Source organism: Ursus maritimus, unplaced genomic scaffold (assembly GCF_017311325.1).
Source record: "Ursus maritimus isolate PB19 unplaced genomic scaffold, ASM1731132v1 scaffold_24, whole genome shotgun sequence".
Classification (NCBI taxonomy): domain Eukaryota; kingdom Metazoa; phylum Chordata; class Mammalia; order Carnivora; family Ursidae; genus Ursus; species Ursus maritimus.
Genome location: NW_024424897.1, coordinates 45921007 through 45944624, shown reverse-complemented (window position 1 = coordinate 45944624; position 23618 = coordinate 45921007). Strand labels below are relative to the sequence as shown.

General features: G+C 48.0%; 2 protein-coding genes across 3 annotated transcripts in view; both read left to right on the top strand.

Annotated features, from left to right (window-relative positions):
• The window catches only part of TRPV1 (transient receptor potential cation channel subfamily V member 1), a 29691-nt gene extending 15514 nt beyond the window's left edge, over positions 1–14177 (top strand). The window contains exons 12-15 of the mRNA XM_008695251.2: positions 1932–2254; positions 3685–3812; positions 4379–4494; positions 12821–14177. Coding sequence (XP_008693473.1) covers positions 1932–2254; positions 3685–3812; positions 4379–4494; positions 12821–12993 — 740 coding nt within the window. The 3' untranslated portion in view covers positions 12994–14177. The remainder of the gene's footprint in view (positions 1–1931; positions 2255–3684; positions 3813–4378; positions 4495–12820) is intronic.
• Positions 14178–17557: 3380 nt separating this feature from the next.
• The window catches only part of TRPV3 (transient receptor potential cation channel subfamily V member 3), a 31520-nt gene continuing 25459 nt past the window's right edge, over positions 17558–23618 (top strand). For both annotated transcript variants that reach the window (XM_008695256.2, XM_008695255.2), the window contains exon 1: positions 17558–20341. In XM_008695256.2, coding sequence (XP_008693478.2) covers positions 20178–20341 — 164 coding nt within the window. In that variant the 5' untranslated portion in view covers positions 17558–20177. The remainder of the gene's footprint in view (positions 20342–23618) is intronic.

Genomic DNA, 23618 nt, shown 5'->3' with positions numbered 1-23618 from the left:
TCTGCATTTCCTAAAAACAAGAGTATTTTCTTACATAAACAACATATAATTATCAAAATAAGGAAATAAACATCAATACAGTACTATTAGCTAATCTACCAGCCTTATTCAGATTTCACCAATTTTCCTAATAATGTCCTTTACAGAAATGAAAATTCCTGATCATGCTTAACATTCAGTTGTCATGTCTCTTTAGTTTCTTTAACCTGGAATGGTTCCTCAGTCTTTCCTTGTCTTTGGTGACCTTAGCATTTTTAATGAGTAAAGGCTAGTTTTTACAATGTCTCTCAATTTGGGTTTGTTTGATGTTTCCTCACAGTTAGATTCAGGTATGCATTTTTTATCAGAATATCAAGGAAGTAATGAGTAATGTCTTCCTCAGTGCATTGTCTCAAGAGTCCCGCCCATTTCTGGTGATGTTAACTTTAATTACTTGGTTTTGATGGGTCTGCTAGATTATTGTCAAGTAATTATTTTTCCTTTTGGAATCAATAAGTAATTTGTGAGGAGATGCTTTGAGACTAGGTAAATATCCTGTTTCTCATCAAACTTTCAACTGGTAGTTTTAGCATCCACTGATGATTCTCACTTGAATCACTTAATCCTAATAGTTGCCAGGTGATGGTTTTCTAGCTCTGTCATTCCTTCTACATTCATTAGCTGGCATTCCAATGTAGCTTTCCATTCTCCTACATTCCTTTATTACTTACATCAGCATGGCCTCACAGATTCTTTTTCTGGTTTTGTTTCTTTTTCATGGCTTCTCACTTTGTTAAATGGGTCATAATCTTCACTATTACTATGCTGAGATTGTGCGAGGAGTCATCCTCTCCAAGCAGGTTCCTGTGCCCTTCTGACACATCCACGGCATTTCTGGGCACCTGGTTCTGCTTTGATCCTCGTCGGAGTCCTGTAGTTACGTGGTTCACAGCCTGTTTCAGAATCTCTGTCCTGGAGTTATGGACAGCTTTGACTAGGAGCTTTGACTGATAGGGATGGGTATGGGCTCTGGCACCTGGTCTGAAGGCCCTGGTATGTTGGTACCCCCAGGAAGGGATTTGGCCAAGTGGGTTAATGGATACCGGATATGCAGTAACCATGGGGCACAACTGCTACAGAAGCTCTTGGCTCCAGGTTATATTTCCCAAAGAAAGGTGTAGCATGCAGCAAGAGGCTCTTCTGCTCTGAGCTGCTTAGTCCCCGTCATTCTGGAATGAGTTGGCTCTGGGTCACCGTCTAAGGGGCACAGGCAGACAGGGTGTGATTGAGAAGCTGGGTGTGGATTCAGAACTGATATGTAAAGTTAGGCAGGTTGTGTGCTGCACAAAGATGACTGTATTCACATTGTATATATAGATTTGCATATTTAACAGTTTTTTCATAGCAGATGATGATAAAGTTCTTATAGTAACAAAACAGTATACAGTTGACCCTTGAACAACATGGGGATTGGGAACACCAATTCCCTGCACAGTCAAAAATCTGCAAATGACTCCCCCGAAACTTTAATAATAGCACACTGCTGATCGGAAGCCTTACCAATAACATAAACAGTTTATTAACCCATATTTTAGATGTTATATATATTATATACTGTATTCTTATAATAAAGTAAGCCAGAGAAAAGAAAATATTAAAATCATGCAGAAAATACATTTACAGTACTATCCTGTACTTATTGAAAAAAAAATCTGTGTATAAATGGACTAATGCAGTTCAAACCCATGTTGTGCAAGGATCAAGTAAACTACGACAGTTTGCTGATAGTGCTGAAGTAGGAGGTTGTTTTTCTGTTTTTAAATTCACAAAAAAGTGTCCTATGGCCAAGCAGCATTCCAGCTGCAGACCCATCCTGGGATATGGGGTGTGTCTGTTGGTGGATCTGTCTTGGCTTCCATCCAGCTGCACCTGTCCCTCCCCATGCCCTGTAGCGGTGGTGACGCTGATTGAGGATGGGAAGAATAACTCTGTGCCAGCTGAGTCCACATTGCACAGGTGGCGAGGGCCTGGCTGCCGGCCACCTGATAGCTCCTACAACAGCCTGTATTCCACGTGTCTGGAGCTCTTCAAGTTCACCATTGGTATGGGCGACCTGGAGTTCACCGAGAACTATGACTTCAAGGCTGTCTTCATCATCTTGTTGCTGGCCTACGTGATTCTCACCTATATCCTTCTGCTTAACATGCTCATTGCCCTCATGGGTGAGACTGTCAATAAGATCGCGCAGGAGAGCAAGAACATCTGGAAGCTACAGGTGGGTCAGTGGGTGGGGTATGTGCAGCAGGAGGGTATCTGCTGCTCTGTTTGCTGCTTAACACAGCTAGGTGTGTGAGCCCCTGCAGGGTTTGAGGAAGGGCAGAGAGCCCAGGCAGCCCTGGGGGATCAAGCAGCAGCATCTCCCCCATTTGACTCCCTTCTGGTCCCTCCTTCAGGGTTTCCCTCCCAAGCATCACCAACTGGTGTTCACAGACATATGCTTACTGTGGCTGGGCAGTCCCCAGCAGCAGGCGATGGAGGGCTCAGCCCATGGGGTGCCCACCTCACAGGAGCTTGGTCTAGGGTGGGCACCAGAGACCAGACTTGGGGGAAACAGCTAGAATGGGGTGAGCCCTGACAACTGCATTTTTGAGGCACCTGGTCCATATCTACCCTCCCACCTAATAATAAAAGTGTCATTCTTACTAAGTCACATGAACTCTATACTAGGTATTGTTCTAAGTGTTTTATAGCCTCTCATTTAATTCTCACAACAATACTATCAAGTGGCTACCATTACTGTTCCCGTTTTTGGATAAAGGCACTGAGGCACAGAGAAGTTAGGTATCTGTGTCCAAGGTAACTACAGATCTTCCTGAAGTTACAATGGGGTTACATTCTAATAAGCCACCATAATTTAAAAACGCATTTAATGCATCCAGCCTACTGAACGTCACAGCTTAGCCCAGCCTCGCTTACATGTGCCTAGAACAATTAACATGAGCCTACAGTTAGTCAAAATCATCTAACACAAAGCCTATTTTATCATAAAGTGTCGGATGTCTCATGAAATTTATTGAATACTATAATAAAAATGAGAAATAGCATGGTAGTATGGGTACAGAGTGGTTTTAAGTGTACTGGTTGTTGACCCTTGGGGTCGCATGGCTGACTGGGACCTCCCCGCGTCACAAGAGAGGATTGTACCATATTTTGCTAGCCTGGGAAAAGATCCACATTCAAAACTTGAAGTGTGGTTTCTGCTGAATGTGTATTGCTTTCACACCATCGTAAAGTTGAAAATCATTAAGTTGAGCCATCGTAAGTTGGGGACTATCTGTAGCAAGTAGCCAAGCAGTCCCATCTTGTGGCCCTGCACCTAACTACTATAGTACCTGCCCCTTTGTGAGCACTTCAGGGAAGAGTCTGGGGCTGGACACTCCACATCACTCACAGGAGGCCCTGCCCCAACCCAACCTGGCAGGCACCAGCAGTGCCTGGGCAGGTCTGGGCTGGATAGGCTGAGCTTGGAGTGTGTACCTGTCAGGCTGCAGAAACAAGCCTGATATAGAAGTCACTAGAGGTGAAGCTTAGGGGCACTGGGGCTGGGAGAAACTCTGGAGAGGCTGATCTTGGAATCCCCACTGGCATCCAAGGGAAGCTCCAGGATAAGCCCTCTGCCCCTGTGCTCTCTGTGTCTTCTCACAGAGAGCTATCACTATCCTGGACACGGAGAAGAGCTTCCTTAAGTGTATGAGGAAGGCCTTCCGCTCAGGCAAGCTGTTGCAAGTGGGGTACACACCTGATGGCAAGGATGACTACAGGTGGTGTTTCAGGTAATGCTCAGGCAGGAAAGCAAACTTAGAGAGCTCAGGGGCTTAGCTATAGATATCAGGGATCTACCCAGAGCCAGCTATGGGTGCAGAGGCCATTGTGGGGCTTTGTGGGTATAGGGGACTCACCTGGAGCCAGCTGTGGATACAGAAACCTGCCTTAGGGCTTCCTGGGACCAGTAATGAGCATAGGGGACTCTTCCAAGGCCAGCTATAGGTAGGTACGGGGGCTACCCAAAGGCTCAGCTATGGACATCAGGGACTTACTGTGGGCATAGGAGACCTACTAGATAATGAAGTGTCCAAAAGAGGTCATCCAGTGATCAGGGTCAGAACCAGGAATCCAGCATTTAAAGTCCCTGGGCTTCATGATGCAGTCAGAGAACATAGCTTTGGGGGTGGTGTCCAAAAAGCAGGCCCCTCTCAGCCCTCCCCCTACCAGATATGTCTCCCCATCCTGGTCTATAGGCTTCTTGAGATTGGCCTGTGACACTAAGCCCTCAACCTAGGAAGCTAGGTATGGCTTTTAGGCCATCAGCTCCTATCTCCCTTGTCTCCTTGCCCTGCAGGGTGGATGAGGTCAACTGGACCACCTGGAACACCAATGTAGGTATCATCAATGAAGACCCGGGCAACTGCGAGGGCATCAAGCGCACCCTGAGCTTCTCCCTGCGGTCAGGCAGAGGTGAGGTGTGAGGGAAGGGTGCTGTGGCATGGAGGTGGCCTGATGTTGGGCAGGTGAAGCCTTGGGGTTCCTTGCTCCTTGCAGGCCTTCTTCACCCCACAGTCTGGATGCTGGAACAGCTCCAAGGGTCAAGCACCTGCACACACTCAGTCCCAGGCCCCCTTGTGTACTGTCACACATTCCTGCACAGCTCACTGTGCCATGTGCCCATGTTCACCAGCTCTGCCAGCACCCTGGCCCAGGAAGCTGTCCTCAAGTGCCCCAGAGGAAGCAGTGTATCCCATATACAGCCATCTGGGACAGCTGGCCTTGTGGGCTGCCCTGTCTCCTCTTCCCGTTCCTCATACCGAGTGTCTACGTTCAGGTCTGTGAGGCTTACGGACACAAGCAGGTACAGGCAAAAACTCACCCTGCATGAACACATCCAGGCAGGCAGAGGAAGAATGGGAAGAGTAAAAGGTATATAGACCTTGGGCAGAAATGCTCTGCAGAAAATCACCACCAGAAAAACAGTCCTTTAACAGTTGATGGCAAACATTTAATAGCACATGTTAAATTAAAGGTCTAATTGAGGGCATTTACTTAAAAATGAAGCAAACCTAGCTTGTATTGAACAGATTTTGAGTTATAATTACAATTCTGCTCTAATTCTTTGTTTTTAGCTTTTAGGAAATTGTGGTAAAATAGGTATAATACAAAAGTTGCCTTTTTACCCATTTTTTAAGTGTACAATTCATTGGTGTTAATTGCCTCCACAATGTTGTGCAACCTTCACCACTCTCTATTTCCAAAACATTTCCATTATTTCAAACAGAAACTCTGTACCTATTGAACAACTACTCCTATTTCTCCCTCCCCGCAGCCTCTAGTAACCTCTACTTTCTGTCTCTGTGATTTTGCGTAGGGTAGGTACCTCGTCTAGGTGGAACACACCTTTTGTGTCTGGCTCGATAATATTCCATTGTAGGTGTATACCGTATTTTATTTATCCATTCATCCGATCAATCAACATCAGGATTGTGTCCATCTTTTTGGCTATTGTGAATAATGCTATGAACATTGGTGTACACAATTCTGTTTGACTCCCCGCCTTCAGGTTTTATTATTAATAATTAATTAATTAATTGATAGAGAGGCAGGAGGGAGGGGTGGGGGAGAAGGAGAGAGAATCTTAAGCAGGCTCCGCACCCAGTGTGGAGCCTGACAACGCAGGGCTTAATCTCATGACCCTGAGATCAAGACCCGAGCTGAAATCAGGAGTCGATGCTTCAGTTCTTTTGGGTAGAAATGAAACTGCTAGGTCGTATGGCATTTCTTTCTTTCTTTTTTTTTTAATTTGCCGGTCCAAGAATTTCACCTCTAGCGGCGCAATACGAATGCCCCCGGCTGTCCCTCTTAACCATGGCCTCAGTTCCGAAAACCAACAAAATAGAACCACGGTCCCATTCCATTATTCCTAGCTGCGGTATCCAGGCGGCTCGGGTCTGCTTTGAACACTCTAATTTTTTCAAAGTAAACGCTTCGTCTTGATGAAGTCCCATAAATTCATTTTATCTTTTGTTTCTCTTGCCTTTGGGGATGTGTCATGAAAAAGGTTGCTTTGGCCGATGTCGTAGAGGTTGCTGCCTATGTTCTCCTCTAGGATTTTGATGGATTCCTGTCTCACATCGAGGTCTTTCATCCATTTGGAGTTTATTTTTGTGTATGGTGTGAGATAGTGGTCAAGTTTCATTCTTTTGCATGTAGCTGTCCAATTTTCCCAGCACCATTTATTGAAGAGACTGTCTTTTTCCCACCGGATGTTTTTTCCTGCTTTATCAAATATTAGTTGCCCAAAGAGCTGAGGGTCCATTTCTGGGCTCTCTATTCTGTTCCATTGGTCTATGTGTCTGTTTTTGTGCCAGTACCATGCTGTCTTTGTGATCACAGCTTTGTAGTACAGCTCGAAATCCGGCATTGTGATGCCCCCAGCTTTGTTTTTCCTTTTCAACAGTTCCTTGGAGATTCGGGGCCTTTTCTGTTTCCATACAAATTTAAGGACTGTTTGTTCCAGTTCTTTGAAAAATGTCCTTGGTATTTTGATCGGGATAGCATTGAAAGTGTAGATTGCTCTGGGTAGCATGGACATTTTAACTATGTTAATTCTTCCAATCCATGAGCATGGAATATCTTTCCATCTTTTTATGTCTTCCTCAATGTCTTTCAAGAGTGATTTATAGTTTCTAGAATATAGGTCCTTTACGTCTCTGGTTAAGTTAATTCCAAGGTAACGTATGGTTTTTGGTGCTATTGTAAATGGGATGGATTCCCTAATTTCTCTTTCTTCGGTCTCGTTATTCGTGTATAGAAATGCAACTGATTTCTGAGCATTTATTTTGTATCCTGCCACGTTACTGAATTGCTCTATAACTTCTAATAGTTTGGGAGTGGCTTCTTTTGGGTTTTCCATATAGAGTATCATGTCATCTGCAAAGAGAGACATTTTGACTTCTTCTTTGCCAATTTGAATACCTTTGATCCCTTTTTGTCGTCTGATTGCTGTTGCAAGGACTTCTAGTACTATGTTGAATAATAGTGGCGAGAGTGGGCATCCTTGTCGAGTTCCTGATCTTAAGGGAAAGGCTTCCAGCTTTTCCCCATTGAGAATAATATTTGCAGTAGGCTTTTCATAGATGGCTTTTATGAGATTGAGAAATGTACCTTCTATTCCTACACTCTGAAGGGTTTTAATCAGGAAAGGATGCTGTATTTTGTCAAATGCTTTTTCGGCATCGATTGAGAGGATGCAATATGGACGGCACTGGAGGAGATAATGCTAAGTGAAATAAGTCAAGCAGAGAAAGACAACTATCATATGATTTCTCTCATCTATGGAACATAAGAACTAGGATGATCGCTAGGGAAGAAAGGGATAAAGAAAGGGGGGGGTAACCAGAAGGGGGAATGAAACATGAGAGACTATGGACTATGAGAAACAAACTGAGGGCCTCAGAGGGGAGGGGGTGGGGGAATGGGATAGACCGGTGATGGGTAGTAAGGAGGGCATGTATTGCATGGAGCACTGGGTGTTATATGCAACTAATGAATCATCGAGCCTTACATCGGAAACCGGGGATGTACTGTATGGTGACTAACATAATATAATAAAAATCATTAAAAAAACAAAACAAAACAAAACAAAAAACCAAAGTAAACGCTTCGGGCCCTGCGGGACACTCAGCTAAGAGCATCGAGGGGGCTCCTAGAGGCAAGGGGCAGGGAGGGGCGGTAGCTCGCCTCGCAGCGGACTGCCCGCCGGCTCCCAAGATCCAACTATGAACTTTTTAACTGCAGCATATTTAATTTGTATGGCATTTCTTACTTAAGGAACCGCCAAACTATTTTCTAAAGCAGCTGCATTTCTGTACATTCCCACTAGCAATACGTGAGGGTTCCCCATCCTCACCAACATTTGCTGTTTCTGGGTTTTTGTGGTGGTGGTTGTAGCCATCCTAATGTATGTGAAGTAGCATCTCATTGTGGTTTTGATCTGATTTTCCCTAATGAGTAATGATTTTGAATATATTTTCATATGCTCATTTGTCATTATAGGTACTCTTTGGAGAAATGCCTATTCGAGCAATTTGCCCATTTAAAAATTTGTTTTGTTTTTGAGTTACAGGAGTTCTTTATACATTCTGGATAGTAATCCTTTATCAGGCATATCACCTGCCAGTGTTTTCTTCTATTCTGTGAGTTGTCCTTTGATATAAAAGCTTTTATTTTGATGAAGCTCAATTTATCTATTCTTTTCTTTTATTGCCTATTTTTTTGGTGTAATGTGTAAGAAATTCTCGCCAAATCCAATGTCTTGAAGATCTTCCCCTATTTTTTTTGTAAGAGTTCTATAGTTTTACTTCCCTACCACTTTTACACTGATTTTTAAAAATTGATTCAGCATTTGCTTGTTTGCTATAAACCTTGGACTATTTCCCAGAGTTGTGACAACATTGGTTCCAAAGTTTCTGTCTGTTTTTTTGATATTTTTGTGGAGACCGAGGTTTTGGGAGCTGCCTACTTTATTATTTTGCTGATGTTACTAATTTTTGAACAAAGAATGAATCAGATGTTGACAGTTTGGGGTTTTTTTTGGTAGGGTGGGGCAAGCGGCACAATTTTCAGATCAACTTGCCTGATAGCATGATAGTGCATCTTTCATATTTGATATTGCTTCATAGGGAAACTCATTTTTTATACTTTATAAACTTAAAATCAACCTTCCTGAGATAATTTACATACAATGAAATGCACACATTTTAAATGTACAGTTGCCTAAATTTTGGCAAATGTATACTCAGGCGACCACCACCCCACTCAAGATACAGAACATTTCCATCATGCCAGGAAATACCCTAATGCCTCTTTGTAATCAATTCCACCCTCCCCATCCCAGGTAACTACTTGTCTAATTTCTATTGTTGTCAATTAGTTTCATATCAGCTTTTGTTTACTTGAAAATGTGAATTTCATTCTTTTGTTTGAAGGATATTTTCACTGAGTAAAGAATTGTGGGTTAACAGATATTTTTTTCTTTTTAAAAAAAACTCCAACACTAACTTTTCCTCCAGTATCTTCTGGCCTCCATTGTTTCTGACGAAAAGTTGCTCATTATTTGCATTCCTGTATGTAATTTATCTTTTTTCTTTTGGCTGCTTTCAAAATATTTTCTTCATCTTTGGTTTTCAGCAGTTTGAGTAAAATGTGCTTAGGTTTGGTTTTCTTTAGTTTACCCTGTTTAGGGTTTGCCCGAGGTTCTTGGATCTGTACATCAGTGTTCCATCAAATTGGGAAACTATATGTATTTTGCTTCATTGCCCCTATCTTCTTTTGGGGGAACTCCAATTACATGTATTTTTTAATTTATTTAAAATTCATTTATTTATTTGAGAGAGAGAGAGAGAGAGAGAGAGAGAGAGACAGAGAGAGAGGAGGGGGAGGGGCAAAGGAAGAGGGAGAGAGAGAGAAAGAGAATCCTCAAGCAGACTCCCTACTGAGTGTGGAGCCTGACACAGGGCTCGATCCCAGGACCCCAAGATCATGACCTGAGCTGTAATCGAGTCATATGCCCAACTGACTGTGCCATCCAGGTGCCCCTACATGTATTTTAGATCATTTGATATTGTCCCGAAGGTTTCTGAGGCTTTATTTTTCCTTGATTTTTTTTCTGTTTCTCAAATTTGATAATTTTATTGTTCTGTCTTCAAGTTCACTGATCCTATCCTTAGCCATCTCCAAACTACTATTAAGCTCATCTACTGACATTTCAAGTATTATGCTATTTGGCTTTTGAATTTCTATTTGGTTATTATTCTTTTTTTACAGTTTTCCTTTCTTTCTTTCTTTCTTTCTTTCTTTCTTTCTTTCTTTCTTTCTTTCTTTCTTTCTTTCAGATTATTTATTTATTTATTTGACAGAGAGAGAGAGAGAGCCAGCGAGAGAGGGAACACAAGCAGGGGGAGTGGGAGAGGAAGAAGCAGGCTCCCAGCGGAGGAGTCTGATGTGGGGCTCGATCCCAGAACACCGGGATCACGCCCTGAGCTGAAGGCAGACACTTAACGACGGAGCCACTTAGGTGCCCCTACAGTTTTCATTTCTTTCCTGAGATTCTCTAGCTGTTCTCTCATCAAGATCCTATTTTCCTTTGGGTTTTTTTTCAAATATTAATTACAGTTCATTTAAATTCTCTGCCCACTAAATGTAACCTTTGGTCCATCTTGGGGGCAGTTTCTATTGACTGCTTTTTCTCCTTCTAATTGTGAGTTATATTTCCCTGTTTCTTTGCATGTCTGGTAACTTTCAATTGTATACTGGGCATTGTGTATAATATGTTGTAGAGAACCGAATTGAATTTTTGTTTTAGTTGGTAGTTCAGTTATTGATGAATCACCCTGAACTTGTGTGATAAAGTTTAAAACTTTATTATGGCAGATCTGTGAAATGCCAAGGTATTTGCCAATTCCATAAAACTTGTGGGACTCAACCTCCAAACTGTTTCCACTGAGGATCTTGTCAGGGTTTAGTTTTAGGCTTTGTTAGGGTGGGTCTTGTGTAGACCTTACTCTAGGGCATGTAGAGTAAGTAGGGCATTTCTGGTATTTTAACTTGATCCTCAGAGTAGAAAAAAGGTGTTAAGGAGGTCTCTCCACTCAGTACTGCTCAGCTTCTAGTATTTCTATCCCACTTTCAGCCCTATAGCGGCCACTGTCTGGTAAGACTTATGTAGTCTCACTTACGCAGTCCAGCCCCCAGACCAGAGACTTCTAGACCTGCACCCCCACAGCTCTCTTCTTCCTCTTCTTCTGTGCCCTGTCTCACAGATTCTAGCTCCTTCAGCTGCCCCAAACCCTGATCTCTTCTTCCTTAGTTCAGAGGTACTGCTTGGACTCCAGCTCACTGCACCACAGTCAGAGAAACTGTCCCTATGCAAAGTATCAGGGCGATCACAAGGCTCACTTTGTGAATTTCAGTTTTTCTCAGCAGTTGCAGTTTTCAGTCTGTGTCCTATGCCTGAAAACATTTACTGCAAGTATTTTGTCCTGTTTTATGGTTGTTTACAACAGGGTGGCTAGCCCAGTACCACATACTCCATCAGGGCTAGAAGTAGAAATCTATTTAATCAAAAGCCTCCTGCAATCCTGTAATTTTCCTACTAGTTTCATTAGAAGCACTTCCTGTGTCATGCCATAATACTTATTATCTCTTCAGTTGTTACTGGTCTAACTTTGTCACAGAGCCATTCAAAGATGATTTCGCCTATACTTTGAGCAGTTTTCTAATATCAGTCTTACTGATTTCATGAAACCTCACATCTTTTAAAGATTTGCTGTTTTACTTTGCAGTTGATTTGCATTGTGTTTGCGTGACATTGTTGGCGTTTATAACATTGCACATTCACTGTGATATTAATAAAGATATTGACATATCTTTATATGTATCAGGGATATACACATTCATGTTACTTGGGTTGGGGTAGGAGATGGTTAGAGGTTCCCTGATTTCACATTTATAATTAGTGAGTACTTCCTGAGGATTTTGCTTTTTTTGTACAACTTTGTAGCAGTGGAAACTTTAGTAATGAATAGTCATACAGTTCAGATAACAAGGAGCTCTCCCACCCACAGAGTGTGTATGATTGGGAAGGGGCGAAAGAATGCGTGCGAGAAAGGCCAAGGAAGAAAGCAGTCAGTAGCTGAGCTAGAGAGGGCACTTGAAGGAGTCTTGGCATCAGGACTGTGGGAAGTGGGCACTGGGAGCCCCACGCCTCCTCTCAGGGCCTTTGAGCTAGAGCTGCGCCAAGCAGTCTCTGAGGCTGTTTGTCCTCGACAATGAGCCAGCCAGAAGATTGTGTCTCAGTGAGACCTGGTCTATATCCCCATGAAGTCCTACTTCAATGCCTGAGTTCCCCAAGGGATCCTGCTTCAGCAGTTGATGCTTGATATAAGACTATGTTTGGGGGCAGGCTGGTGTCAGCCTGCAGGCCTGGGGTGAACACCAAGACCTGGGGATTTGGCTGGAGTGGTCATGATGGGCCCAGCCTCCCATATTCCTGATGCCTTTGACATGTGGTCAGTGTTAGACACCAGCAGAGGAGCCCAAATTATGGCCTGAGGGTAGGAGGTATAAACTGAGTCTAGTTTTCCAGTGAGATTAGACCCAGGTTGGCCAATCAGAGGACTTGGCTGAGCAGGGCTCTGGCAGTGGGAAGAGAACATGTACAGCTTCCCCTTTTGGTTGTTAGTTTGCTAGGTGGCTGGGAAGCTGGAGGTGGCTATGGGGGTGACAACTGGATTCTCTTCAGGAGTTCCCTGTCCACACATGAGAGCCCCATTCAAGGCCTAATGTCACCATGGTTTCTTTGGCATTGTTCTCAATCTGCTGTGCCCTGGTGGGGCCTGGTCCCTAAATCCTGATTCTTTGACTGGTGTTCATCACCTTACAGCTGACCTGATGTGGACCCACAATGGGGCAGGCCCCAGTGTTGCTCTGTGGAGATCTGCTCTCCCTCCCCTGTGGGCAGGGAGGAAGTGGAGACTGGGAAAGGCAAGCAATAGACTCATGAGGTCCCTGCAAGTCAGGGTGAGGTGAAGGAAAAGAATTTAGGATCTTCCAGAGTGGATAAGTCTCCTTAAGCAAGTAAGGGAAGAGGACATGGCACCTATCCATGTGTCTCAGGAAGCACCAAAATGTCTGGGTCTCCTTTAAGAGACCAACAAGTTGGTAAGGCCAATAAATATGTGTTTATTTCTGCTTGCTTCATCCAAGGTAGTAATGATGTTTTACCCTTTAGTTTCAGGAAGAAACTGGAAGAACTTTGCCCTGGTCCCCCTTTTAAGAGACACAAGTACAAGAGAAAGGCACCCTGCCCAGCCGGAGGAAGTTCATCTGAGGCACTTTGCAGGGTCCCTCAAGCCAGAAGATGCTGAGGTCTTCAAGGATCCTGTTGCTTTAGGGGAGAAGTGAGGGACCCCTCTAGGGTACTCTTAACACTGTTGGGCCTCAGAATATCCCACTGTGTAGGGAACAATAGGGCACTCTGAGCAGCCTGGCCTGGTCTGTGCCTGCCTAGGCACCGTCCTCACCTGCTCCGGACAAGCTGCGGGAAGCATTGTTGGATGCGTGGGAAGAAATAGTCATCCAACCTTCACTGTCCCCAAGTGAATCTCCCTCCAGGAAAGGATTTTGCTCTCCTATTTTTATTGACTTTGTTAAGTATCATGAATGATAAATCTTTGTGTGGACATATGCGCTGCCCCTGTTTTGTTTTATATTATATTACTAGGAGTAAAAGTAAATGAGGCCCAGGCAAACACCTCTTAGAACAAAACAGAACATGTCCTTTGATGTAAAATGCTGAAGCTGTTCTCTGTTTTGTGTTGAATGCCTCCCCTGAACAGAATGGTCTAGGGATGATGTCATTTACTCCTAGGAGAAGGTGGGGAGGCTGGCCCTATTTCCAGCTCTGCCAGAATCAGGTTTTGCCAGAGTGACCTCCTCCTTCTGTGTGATACATCACAGTTCCAAAAACATTAGCTCTATTGCTATTCAGATAAAAGTACCGAACCATGTCTCAGAAGCACGTGGCAAGAGTTTTTTAATGATCTTCCGTTTGTGGTGACCATAGTCCTGCTCCCCTGCAGTGGTACATACTTCCACCTCCATCCATCCTGTCACTCATCAAATAAGTAAATAAGTAATAAGTAAAAAAATAAATATCATATCAAGTGTGAACTTTGTGCCAGTCACTGTGGGTCCACAGCTCATTGGCTCTGGGGTGTGTGTGTGGCCCTATCGAGGCTGGGACAGTTGGTAAGGTTACACAGCCAGTAAACAGCATTGTCTGGGTCTGACCCCAGGCAGTCTGACTCCAAAGCCTGGAACCTAACCAGTGCCAGGCTATCTGGCAGAGAACGGGCTGGGGCATGCCAGTCCATCCCTGGGGAGCAGACACACGAGGGCTCTCTGCTTCCTGTTGTGTTGTGGGCCTCAGACCCCTCACTTTTCCTGTAGGCCTTCCTTAGACGGTGTCATGTGAATGTCAGATATTTGCAAGTTTCTGCAAATTAGATCAACTTTCAAACTTACTCAGAGCTGTAAGGAATCTTGTGGGTGTTCTTTGCTAAAATAAACGATCATAACCTTTTGTGTAAACCTGTGTTGTTTAAAGAAGGACACACATGCAAGTTAGCCTGTTCTTGGCCCTTTTGTATCTGTCACTGTCTCTTTATCTCTCTCTCCCCATACCCCTCCCTCCAACACCTGGAGGCAGGGTGAGCCACAAGCCAGAATCCCCGGTGGGGGTGCTGCTCAGGCCCGAGGGTGTTGATGAAGTTCTGCCTGGCTCCCAGTCCTCCCTCCTTGTTCACTGCACCAAGTGGGGTGTTTCCTAGGGCAGGTCAAGGGGTTGGCCCATTGCCGCATGCACTTACCCCACAGAGACCTCTTCTCTTCCTCCTCTCTTCCTCCTCTTTCTCAAGGGGAGAGCTGTGCACCTGCCACCAGGGTCTGATGTCTGCAGGGTTTGGAAGGTGTGGGGAGGAGGTAAGGGTGTTTCACTCCTGCCTGGTATGTCCTTTGTCGGGGGTTTTACAGTCCAGGGTAGACAGACACTGACACCAGTCTGGTGAGATGGGGGCCATGTAGGGTATGTTGGCAGATGTCTAGGGGCTGCCTAAAATTTGGGCTTCTGGGAAGCAGGATTGGGGCAGGAATGTCCAGAAGATGCCCTTTTCCTCTCACCGCCATGTCCCTCCCCGGCCCCAGGCTGCATCTCCCCTTGGTGTTTTGCTTCACGCAGCCCATTTGGAAGGTTCCTTCTGTCACTGTTGTCTTTTTATTTAGGCTCCACTTGTTCCGTGCACTGTCACAGGAGCTGGAGGATGGGCACAGCATGGCTCACTGAGGAAGGGTGGGCACGGCATGGCTCGTGCTGCTCCAACGTATGAGGAGCTGGACTGTGGAGGGCACTTTGTCAGTCCTCCTGGGTACCCAGGCCCTGGGGCAGCTGTGACTGAGCACTAAAAGTCACCCACATAGTGGCCAAGGCTGAGTGGGCAATGCTGGCTTCTAACGGGGCTCCAGGCGTGGCAGAGGAAGGCCGGACTCCTGGCTTCACACTCCTGTCACCGTGCCGTGTGGGCCCCAAACACAGGGTGGGAATCAATCGCACCCGCTCCACTGGAAGCGCAGCCGGGGTTTCCGCTGGTGAAGGGTTGCCTTTGGCTTGAGGGGCTGACTCGGTCCAGTCCAGCCGGGTCAGTTCCCTGCCTGACCCCATGGGTGAGAGCATCTTCAACAGGGCTCTGTACCCCGTAAGGCTGGCCCAGTGCAGCCTCCTGTGATTAAAAAGGGTCGGGGCTGACTCAGTGGCTCATGGCCCGACTTGCAGGTCCTGTCTGATACCCCACCAAGGTTGTACATTGCTCACCCAGGCTCATCATGACGCCTCGAACGTGCTTCCCAGTCTGGTTCTCCTGCTTCCCAGTCCTGCTCCTGCCGCTCTCCCAGTATACACTGTCCTCCCTCCTTCCCAGTCCAGCCCAAACGCTCTCCCTCCCCTGAGCCCATCCCCCACTTCCCCATGGGCGGGATTTCCTTCCTCCTCAGTGACCTGAGCCTGTTTGTTCTTACAAACTGCTTGGTGGGGTTATGGCTCCTGCCTGAGCCTGTCTCCTGTGTGGCCCACAGTTTCCTGAGGGTGGAGACCACCTTCTTCAGTTCTGAACCCTATACTGGCCTTTGCTTCCCTGCCTTGTCTCCTACTGTGGGCTCTCACCATGTGTTGGATTAACTGGGATTGAACATAGACCAGCTCAAGGGGCAGGAGCTGCTGTTTCCTTGTATTTGGGGTGGAAGCAGGGGCTGGAGGTGGGGGGTGGTTGGTGGCTCTGACTCTGTCGGAGACCTGGTCCCTGCTCCCACACGCACCAGAGAAGGCTCCGCTTACTTCTTGCTGGGCACAGTGTGTGTCCTTGGGTGAGGACAGGGGCCTTTTAGGGCAGTTCCAGCCTGGCCTTTGAGATAAAGTGCTAACACCAGGCAAAATGTGAACACTGAAATTTGACAACAGCCTCATCCCTAGGGTTCTGAGGCAGTGAGAAGCAAGCTGAGAGGGGCAAGGGGCTGAGTCAGACGGGAAACTAACTGAGTATTAGAGGGAAGACTATGATTGATCCAAGGTCATGAAGGAGTTTCAGGCAATGTTTGTGGGAACTTCAGGAGCCCTTGATGCAAAACTGCAAAATCAGCCCGTCATTTACCCTCATTAAAGCCTGTTGGTCCTGAAGCCAGGCTTCCCGTCCCTTACTGGCCATAGGTCCTGCTCCCTATGGTCAGAAGCCTGAGCCTGCCTCCTGCCTCTCCCCAGGCCTGGCAGGTTGTGGTGATGAGGGACGGAGGGACTTGCCCCAGATGGCAGTTGGGGAAATCCCTGCTGCATCAGTCATGGGCGCCATCCCTGTCAGCAAGACTTCCTGCTCCCTCCCAGTCCTGTCTGCCAGAGGGAACAGGTGTGCAATTCCTGAATGACAAGAGACAGTCAGGGCTCCCAGCCTTGCCCCGCCCCCTTCACAGAGGCAGCCTGGGTGAGGAGGGAGGGCACAGAGTCTTCCCCATCATCTGGCCTGGGCGCAGGTGGCCCAGGTGGTTGCTGGGGGAATGGATTGGGATGACAAAACCAGTAAGAATTAATAGCTGTCACTGTTTATTCTTTCTGTACCCCGGGCCTTGTTCAAGTCCTTTCTATGTGTTTTCTCAAGTAATTCTGCAAGGTGGATTTATTTATTTTATTTTATTTTATTTTATTTTATTTTATTTTATTTAAGGGTTTTGTTTTGTATTTTAAGATTTTTTTTTTATTTGTCAGAGGGAGAGAGCACACACAAGCAGGGGGAGTGGCAGGCAAAGGAAGAAGCAGGCTCCCTGCTGAGCAAGGATCCGAGGACCCTGGGACCATGACCTGAGCCAAGGCGGATGCTTAACCGACTGAGCCCCCCGGGCATTCCTGCAAGGTAGGTTTATTATGCACATTTCACAGACAGGAAATGGGAGAAATGACTTGCTCAAGGTCGTATAGCCAGAAAGCGGTGAGGCTGTCTGACATTAAGGTCTGAAGTGCATAATTTCTGGTGGTAAGCTTTGAATGGGGACTTCCTTTGTCTCTAAAAGGATCTGATCCCAGACTTTGAAGGACAAATACCAAGTCTTGGGACTGGCCATCTTGGGATCAACCAGGCCAGTGCTTAGCTGTGGCCTTTCCTCCTAGGGCTCAGGGCAGAGCCCTGACTTGACCATTCATTAGGCTCTCCCACCAGCATGGTCTCTTTGACTCTTCACAGCATTCTTGGAAAGTAGCTATTGTAATTCCCATTTCCCAGTTGGGGAAACTGGGGCCTGTGATGGGAAGCATCACATATAAGAGAGAAAAGAGCTGGGACCAGAACTTTGGCCTTGGCACCTGCTGCCTCCCCTGCCTTCTCCTAGGTTGGGCTGCCGTGTGGGTGTGGGGGTGACTCAGGCAGGGCATGTGGGTGGGCAGGCGCTGCAGCTATGGCTGGTGGGTGTGGCCTGTCCGACGCCTAGGGCAGGTGGCCCAGCCAGTTCTGCCTCTGACGCCTCATTTCAGCCATCTCTCTGCCTATGATGAGAACCTCCCGCCGCCTCAGCCACAGTCCCTCCAGGGGTCCTCGGGCCCAGGACATGCGGTGATCTCAGAGCAAGGGCTGCCACTACCACCCAGACCTCACCAGGTGAGTCCTTACCACACATGGCAGCCAGTGCTTTCCAAGGTCCTAGGGGACCCTAGAGCGAGGACCTAAGGGGGTCCTTTAGGCCACATCTGCCCTTTGCTGATAGGCCTTGGGGGAGGGGTTGGGAAGAAGCTTGGATTCTAGCAGGAGGGGTGAGCTCTTGGCCCAGGGAATGTGCCAGAGCATAGGTTCTGATGGACTCAGGAAACTTCCCTGAGGTTTGGAGATCTTAGGGAGGGGGAAGGGCTCACAGCCACAAGGGGCAAAGGTGAGGCTCTTGTCTTCACCAGGAGGCCCCAGGATGTGGCTCTCCAGTGCAGGAGTGTGAGGGGGGCGTTCAGGATAAGATGAGGTGGCTCAGAGCTTGAGAGGGACAAGGCCTAGGCACCTCATAGGTGCTGAGCCAGCAGCTGCACGGGCTTCCTGTGGCCCCCAGGCCTGGTGTGTCTTCCAGGAAAAGCCACTGCAGTCAGTATCAGGGGTTGGGAGGCACTTCCCAGGTGAGGAAGCCCAAACCCAGAGAGGGAGGGCAAGGCAGTGAGAGAGTCCCGCAGGTGAGAATGCGGAGTTTATGAGGTGACTCAGGGAGCTAATTATCACTGCTAATTATAGTTCCAGCCCAGAGTTTCCTTGACCCTCTCCTGCCCCAGCTTCCCAGGACTGCCCCAACTCATGGGCCCAGAGCAGGGAGGATGGAGCAGCCAGCTGTCATGGGGGAGAGCTCTAGGGTCCTTGGGAGTCCTTTCAACTCATTTATCAGAAGGGAAAACAGAGGCCCAGGGAGGGGTAAGAGACATGCCCTCCATCCCTCTCCTTCACTCTTGGTTTAGCTCAGCCTTTTAGCTCTATTCGTCCATGGACCACTTCGGGCAGAGGAAGTTGGCAAAGGCCACCCATCCTCATCCTGTGACTGTGGATATGGCCAGGGACCTGCATGCTCACGATTCTCTCAGTAGGATACTTCATCTATCTGACCTCAAGGCCCCTCCTCAAAGGTCCCTGCCTCAAGGTCCCTGCACTCCAAAGCCAAAGCCTTCCCCTGGGTAACTCCTCCTCTCCCAGGGCTGCTTACTTTTGGGGAGGGCAGCTGTCCCATTTCCAAACCTCACTGCAGTGTGATGACAAACGGCTCTGGATACTTCTTCCGGGAAGCCTTCCTATTTGGGCCAGGATTACCTGTGGCCATAGGTCCACCCCACCTAGCTGGGCTCTTCGTACAGAAGTCTGTCCCCTGCCCCTACCTCCATGACCCTGAGGGAGTTCTCTGAGGGCTGCTCAAGCTGAGAATGGCTCCCTGTTGACTGCAGAGTCACCTCCTGTCCACGCAACCCTTTGCCCTGTCCATCTCATCCTATATGGCCAGCCCAGCCTTCCCCATGCCAATGCTCCCACAGCAGCCTCTCCTAGCTCCGTGGTCTAGTCTCCTTCATCCCCCATACAGTCTGCTATCTCTAACATGGCTGTCTCCTGTGTAACCCAGGGCCCTCCCATGCCCTGCTGCTCTTGACCAGCTACAACTCCTCACGGTATCCCAGGCCCCGCCTGCATGGTCCCACCTGTTTTTGGAGCCTCTCACTGCCAGTGGTCCCCAGGAGCTCCCCAGGCTCTGCAGCCACACCAGCTCTTTGCCACTTGCTAACTTTCTTGACACCTGGTCTTTGCTCAGGCTCTCCCCTCTGCCTGGATTGTCCTTCCTTCCTCTGCACAGAAACCTCTAAGGTCCCCCTAGAGTTCTCAAAAGATATGTAAGTTCCTCTCCCCAGCACATCCCTCTGAGCCCAGCATGGGGTACAGCCTGTATTGAGCATCAGTAAACCAGGTCAGGACCGAAGGGCTGCTTCCTCTGCCCCTAGGGAGGGGGCTCAGCTGCTCCCTTCAGGTGAGAAGGGAGTCTAATGGACAGATAGCCATAAGGCTGGTTGCACTCAGCTCTGGGTGGATGAGACAAAGATGATCAGTGTCTTAGTTGCAGAGACCACCAAAGGTAAGAAATCTGAAGCACGGAAGAGGCCAGAGGCTGTATTACTAGGAGCATAGTGTCTAGAACAAAGGAGGTTATAGTCCTATTCTCTTGAAGATATCGCTGAACACGAAATTCTGATAGGGACATTGAACAAGCAGAGCTAATTCTTGGGAGTTCACCTGAAGATTGGTGGGTGATGCTGTCTTGAGAGAAGCTAAAGGCATCGTGGTCTCTGCCTGGAAGCTCTGTTGGGCTCTGCTAGGATGCACAGGGGCAGAGATGCTGGAGCAGGGAACAGAATAAATCACAGGGACAGTCTCTCTGTTCCTGGGAAGAGCTGGCAGCCTGGGAAGGTAGAGAGTGAGCTCCTCATCCTGGGGTTATGAGCAGGGACCACCTAGTGCCACATGGGCGTCTGAAGGCCCCAAAGCTCCTCCATGCCCACTCACCCTACGCATCTGTGCTATGATTGTGCTCCAGCCATGAATGCCCACCCCAAGGAGATGGTGCCCCTCATGGGCAGAAGAGCTGCCGTCCCCAGTGGGAACCCTGCCGTCCTGCAGGAGAAGAGGTCAGCAGAGGTCACCCCCACCAAGAAGAGGTAGGATGGGCAGGCTTGGGCACTGTGTTGTGACGCCACAGGAGGGATTCTGGTGCCCATCTTCAGGGATGATCTTCCCATAGTCAAGCTGCCTTTTCTGAGCCTATCCCTGTTCATGAACTTAGCCTCAGACTCAGCTCTACCTATGGCCTCACACAGCCAACGGCCTGGGTGTGAGGTGTGACCTTTGTCTCATGAGGCAGTAACATCTTCTTCCCAAGCATTCTTTGTGGACCCTCAAGTGCCTACTTCTCCCTGAAGGTTTGGGCATCTCCCTCAAAACTGAGTATTGGACTCAGCCTAGATAGAAAAAAAAAGAAAAGAAAACAAAAGAAAAGAAAAAAAAGAAAATATTCAATGTAAATAAAGAAGGCTAGTCTGACCAGTAAGGAAATCTGTACTAATGGTGGGATTGAAGGTACCAAGAAGTCTAGGTAGGGAGAGATTTTTGGACCTGGAGCTTTTCCTGAATCATCATGCTATTTCTCATGAACAGCTACCACTGTGGCCTCTTTACTGGATCCTGGGCAAGGCGATGCCCTGGGGTAGAGACATGGGCTGATGAAGGCTGCAGAGGAGCTGGCCTTTTGGAGATCAGAGCACTTGAGCATTCCTTGGGACAAAGTAGTTGGTCACACAGCCTCCTTCCCAGCCCTGGGGATGCTCAGGGATAGTTCTTCGTCTTCAAAGGGACATAAATGAAGGAGAGATGGTATAGAGCTGCGTGCTCACCTGAGTTAATGACACCTGTGAGGTGCCTTTGGTCTGGATCAAAGGTAGGAATAAACAAACAGCATATGATGCGGGTTAGAAGCCAGGATGTCACGTGGCCAAGACATCACCATCTGTCATGGTGACAGGGGAGATGTGGCATGTGCAGTGGCAAATAAGGCATGTGTGGGATGGGCTGTCATGGTCTACAGCTCCCTGTCCCAGGAATTGGGTCCTTGCTCACAGTCAGGGGTCTTTCCAGTCTGGCTTTCACCACTCTCCTTCCCAGCCACTGAAGACTTCCTTCTTCCAACAAAGTCCTTGCCTTCTGCCATAAAAGCTTTTCTCGTGCTGTCCTCTCTGCTTCTGGGGGTTTTCCCGAGCCACAGATCTCTGAGAACAGGGTCCCTGGAAGGGTCATCTCTTCCTTCCCTGCTTCCCACATTTCCTACACAGAGCATATTAGTAGTTTTTGAGTAAGTAGGTGGGTCAGTGAAGGAGCAGGTGAGACGATGAGAGACAGAGTGGGTGAGTTGATGAGTACGTGTCCTGGTGGCTCAACACAGTCCCTCAGGACAAAGGAGTACACTTCATGGTGAGATGAGGATATATTTCCTCCACTCCCTTGGGCTCTTTGGTTTCCAGGCCTGGAATAGATAGATGCTGTCATGATCTGGTTTCCTGGTCCATCCTTGAGGCCCCTTTGGACTCTGGGAGGAGGCCCTGAGAAGGAGAGGACTTGGAGGAGAAGCAAAGGACCCTTCCTCAACTTCTTGGGCAAGACTGAGAAAAAGATGAAAGCTTTGGGCAACAGAGAGCCCAACAGGAGTCAGCTGAGGTTTGTGTTGGTCTGTCCTTTTATTGGTTCATTCCACCAGCCTCTACATCTCCCCACCAATCTGCCCACCCAACTACTCATTCCTCAGCCATCCATGCATCCATTCACCCATCTATCCATCCATCCATCCATCTATCCGTCTTATTCATCCATCCAACTCATCTGTCCATCTATCTGACCAGCAGTTTTTCCTTCCTTTCACACATTAGCTATCCATTAGTTCTGCTCCTCTGTTCAGTTAAGTGTTCTAAGTGTCAGAACAAGTATTGGGTTCTGGAGAATTAAGGACAATGCAAGTGTAGTTCCTCCCATCGAGGATCTTACAGGTGAAGGTCAGTGTGTTGTCTGGAACAGGGAAAGCAATGGCCTCATTGTGCTATGGTCCAATCCTTGGGGCCAGTCTGACCAATTTACTGGAACAAGAGCTCTTCAAGTGGATTTTTGCCCATTTGTGCACCGTTTAATCCCCATCTCCTAGAACAGCACCTGGTACACGGTAGGAGCTCAATAAATATTGGTTGAGTAGATGCACTACTGAGGAGCCTAGACAAGTAGGGACACTTTAGGGTGGCATTTCTGGGGCACTTCAAGGATGCTGGGAGTGGTGATCAGACTGGATGACCTCTGATAACCACTTCAGCTGCACAGTCCATTTGTGGATGATTTTAGAGCTATCCTAGCTCCAGAGTCCAGGATCATCTGACCCAACCACTCTCCATCCTAGGGTCACACAGGAGGCAGAGGCAGAGCCAGACTAGAACCAGGTTTTGGGATCCTAGTCAGGGGTGTACTTCTCTTTTGGAAGAAGGATTTGATTTTAGGTCAGGTCAGAAGTTTCCTCTTGATGTGCAGAAGACAGGAGGGTGAGGGCCAATGTGCCAGCCAGCCCTGTCTCCCACCCCATTTATGCCCCAGTTCTGGATTTGTTGTGAGCCTTGCAGGCTTGTCTGTGCCTGTAAGAGAGGAGAGGGATCCCCAGGCAAGACCCGGGACTCCCTCATGCCTGCCCATCCTGGGAAGTGGTACGATGGGCAGTCTCTACCTGCAGCTGATCCCTAGAGCTGGTTTGGCTGGAAGAAGATCCAGAGGGCTGAGGGGAGAGCAGCGTGGATAGTGGTGTAAACTGTGAGCCTGGAATCAGAGTTGGGTTCTCTGACCAATTTGGCTTCTATCCTTGGGGGGTGACCATGGATGAGATGCTCTCCATCCTGGGCCTTAGTTCCCTCATTGAGGGAATGGAGCCGCAATCCCTTCCCTGCTACCTTTCCGAACTTGCTATGGCTGGGACTGTAGTCTGACAGCTCTTCTGTGGTCTTGAGAGAAAGGAGCGGGCACGTCCATTCTCCTGTGCGTGGGGAGGAGACTGGCAGCAAAGGCCCTTAGGAGAGAGGCCAGCTGGTCAGGAGGCCACTCTCCCAGGCCAGGTCACAGAACCAGCAGGTAAGCTGCAGCAGCCGCGGGGGGGGGTCGCCACAGCAGGTAAGCTGCAGCAGCCGCGGCCAGCTGGTCAGGAGGCCACTCTCCCAGGCCAGGTCTGGGAACTTCCAGCAGATAGCTGCAGCAGCCGCGGGGGTCGCCACAGCAGGTAGCTGCGGCAGCCGCGGTAGCTGGTCGGGAGGCCACTCTCTCCCCCAGGCTGGTCTGGAACCAGCAGGTAAGCTGCAGCAGCCGCGAGGGGAGTCGCCTGCAGCAGATAGCTGCAGCAGCCGCGGCCAGCTGGTCGGAGGC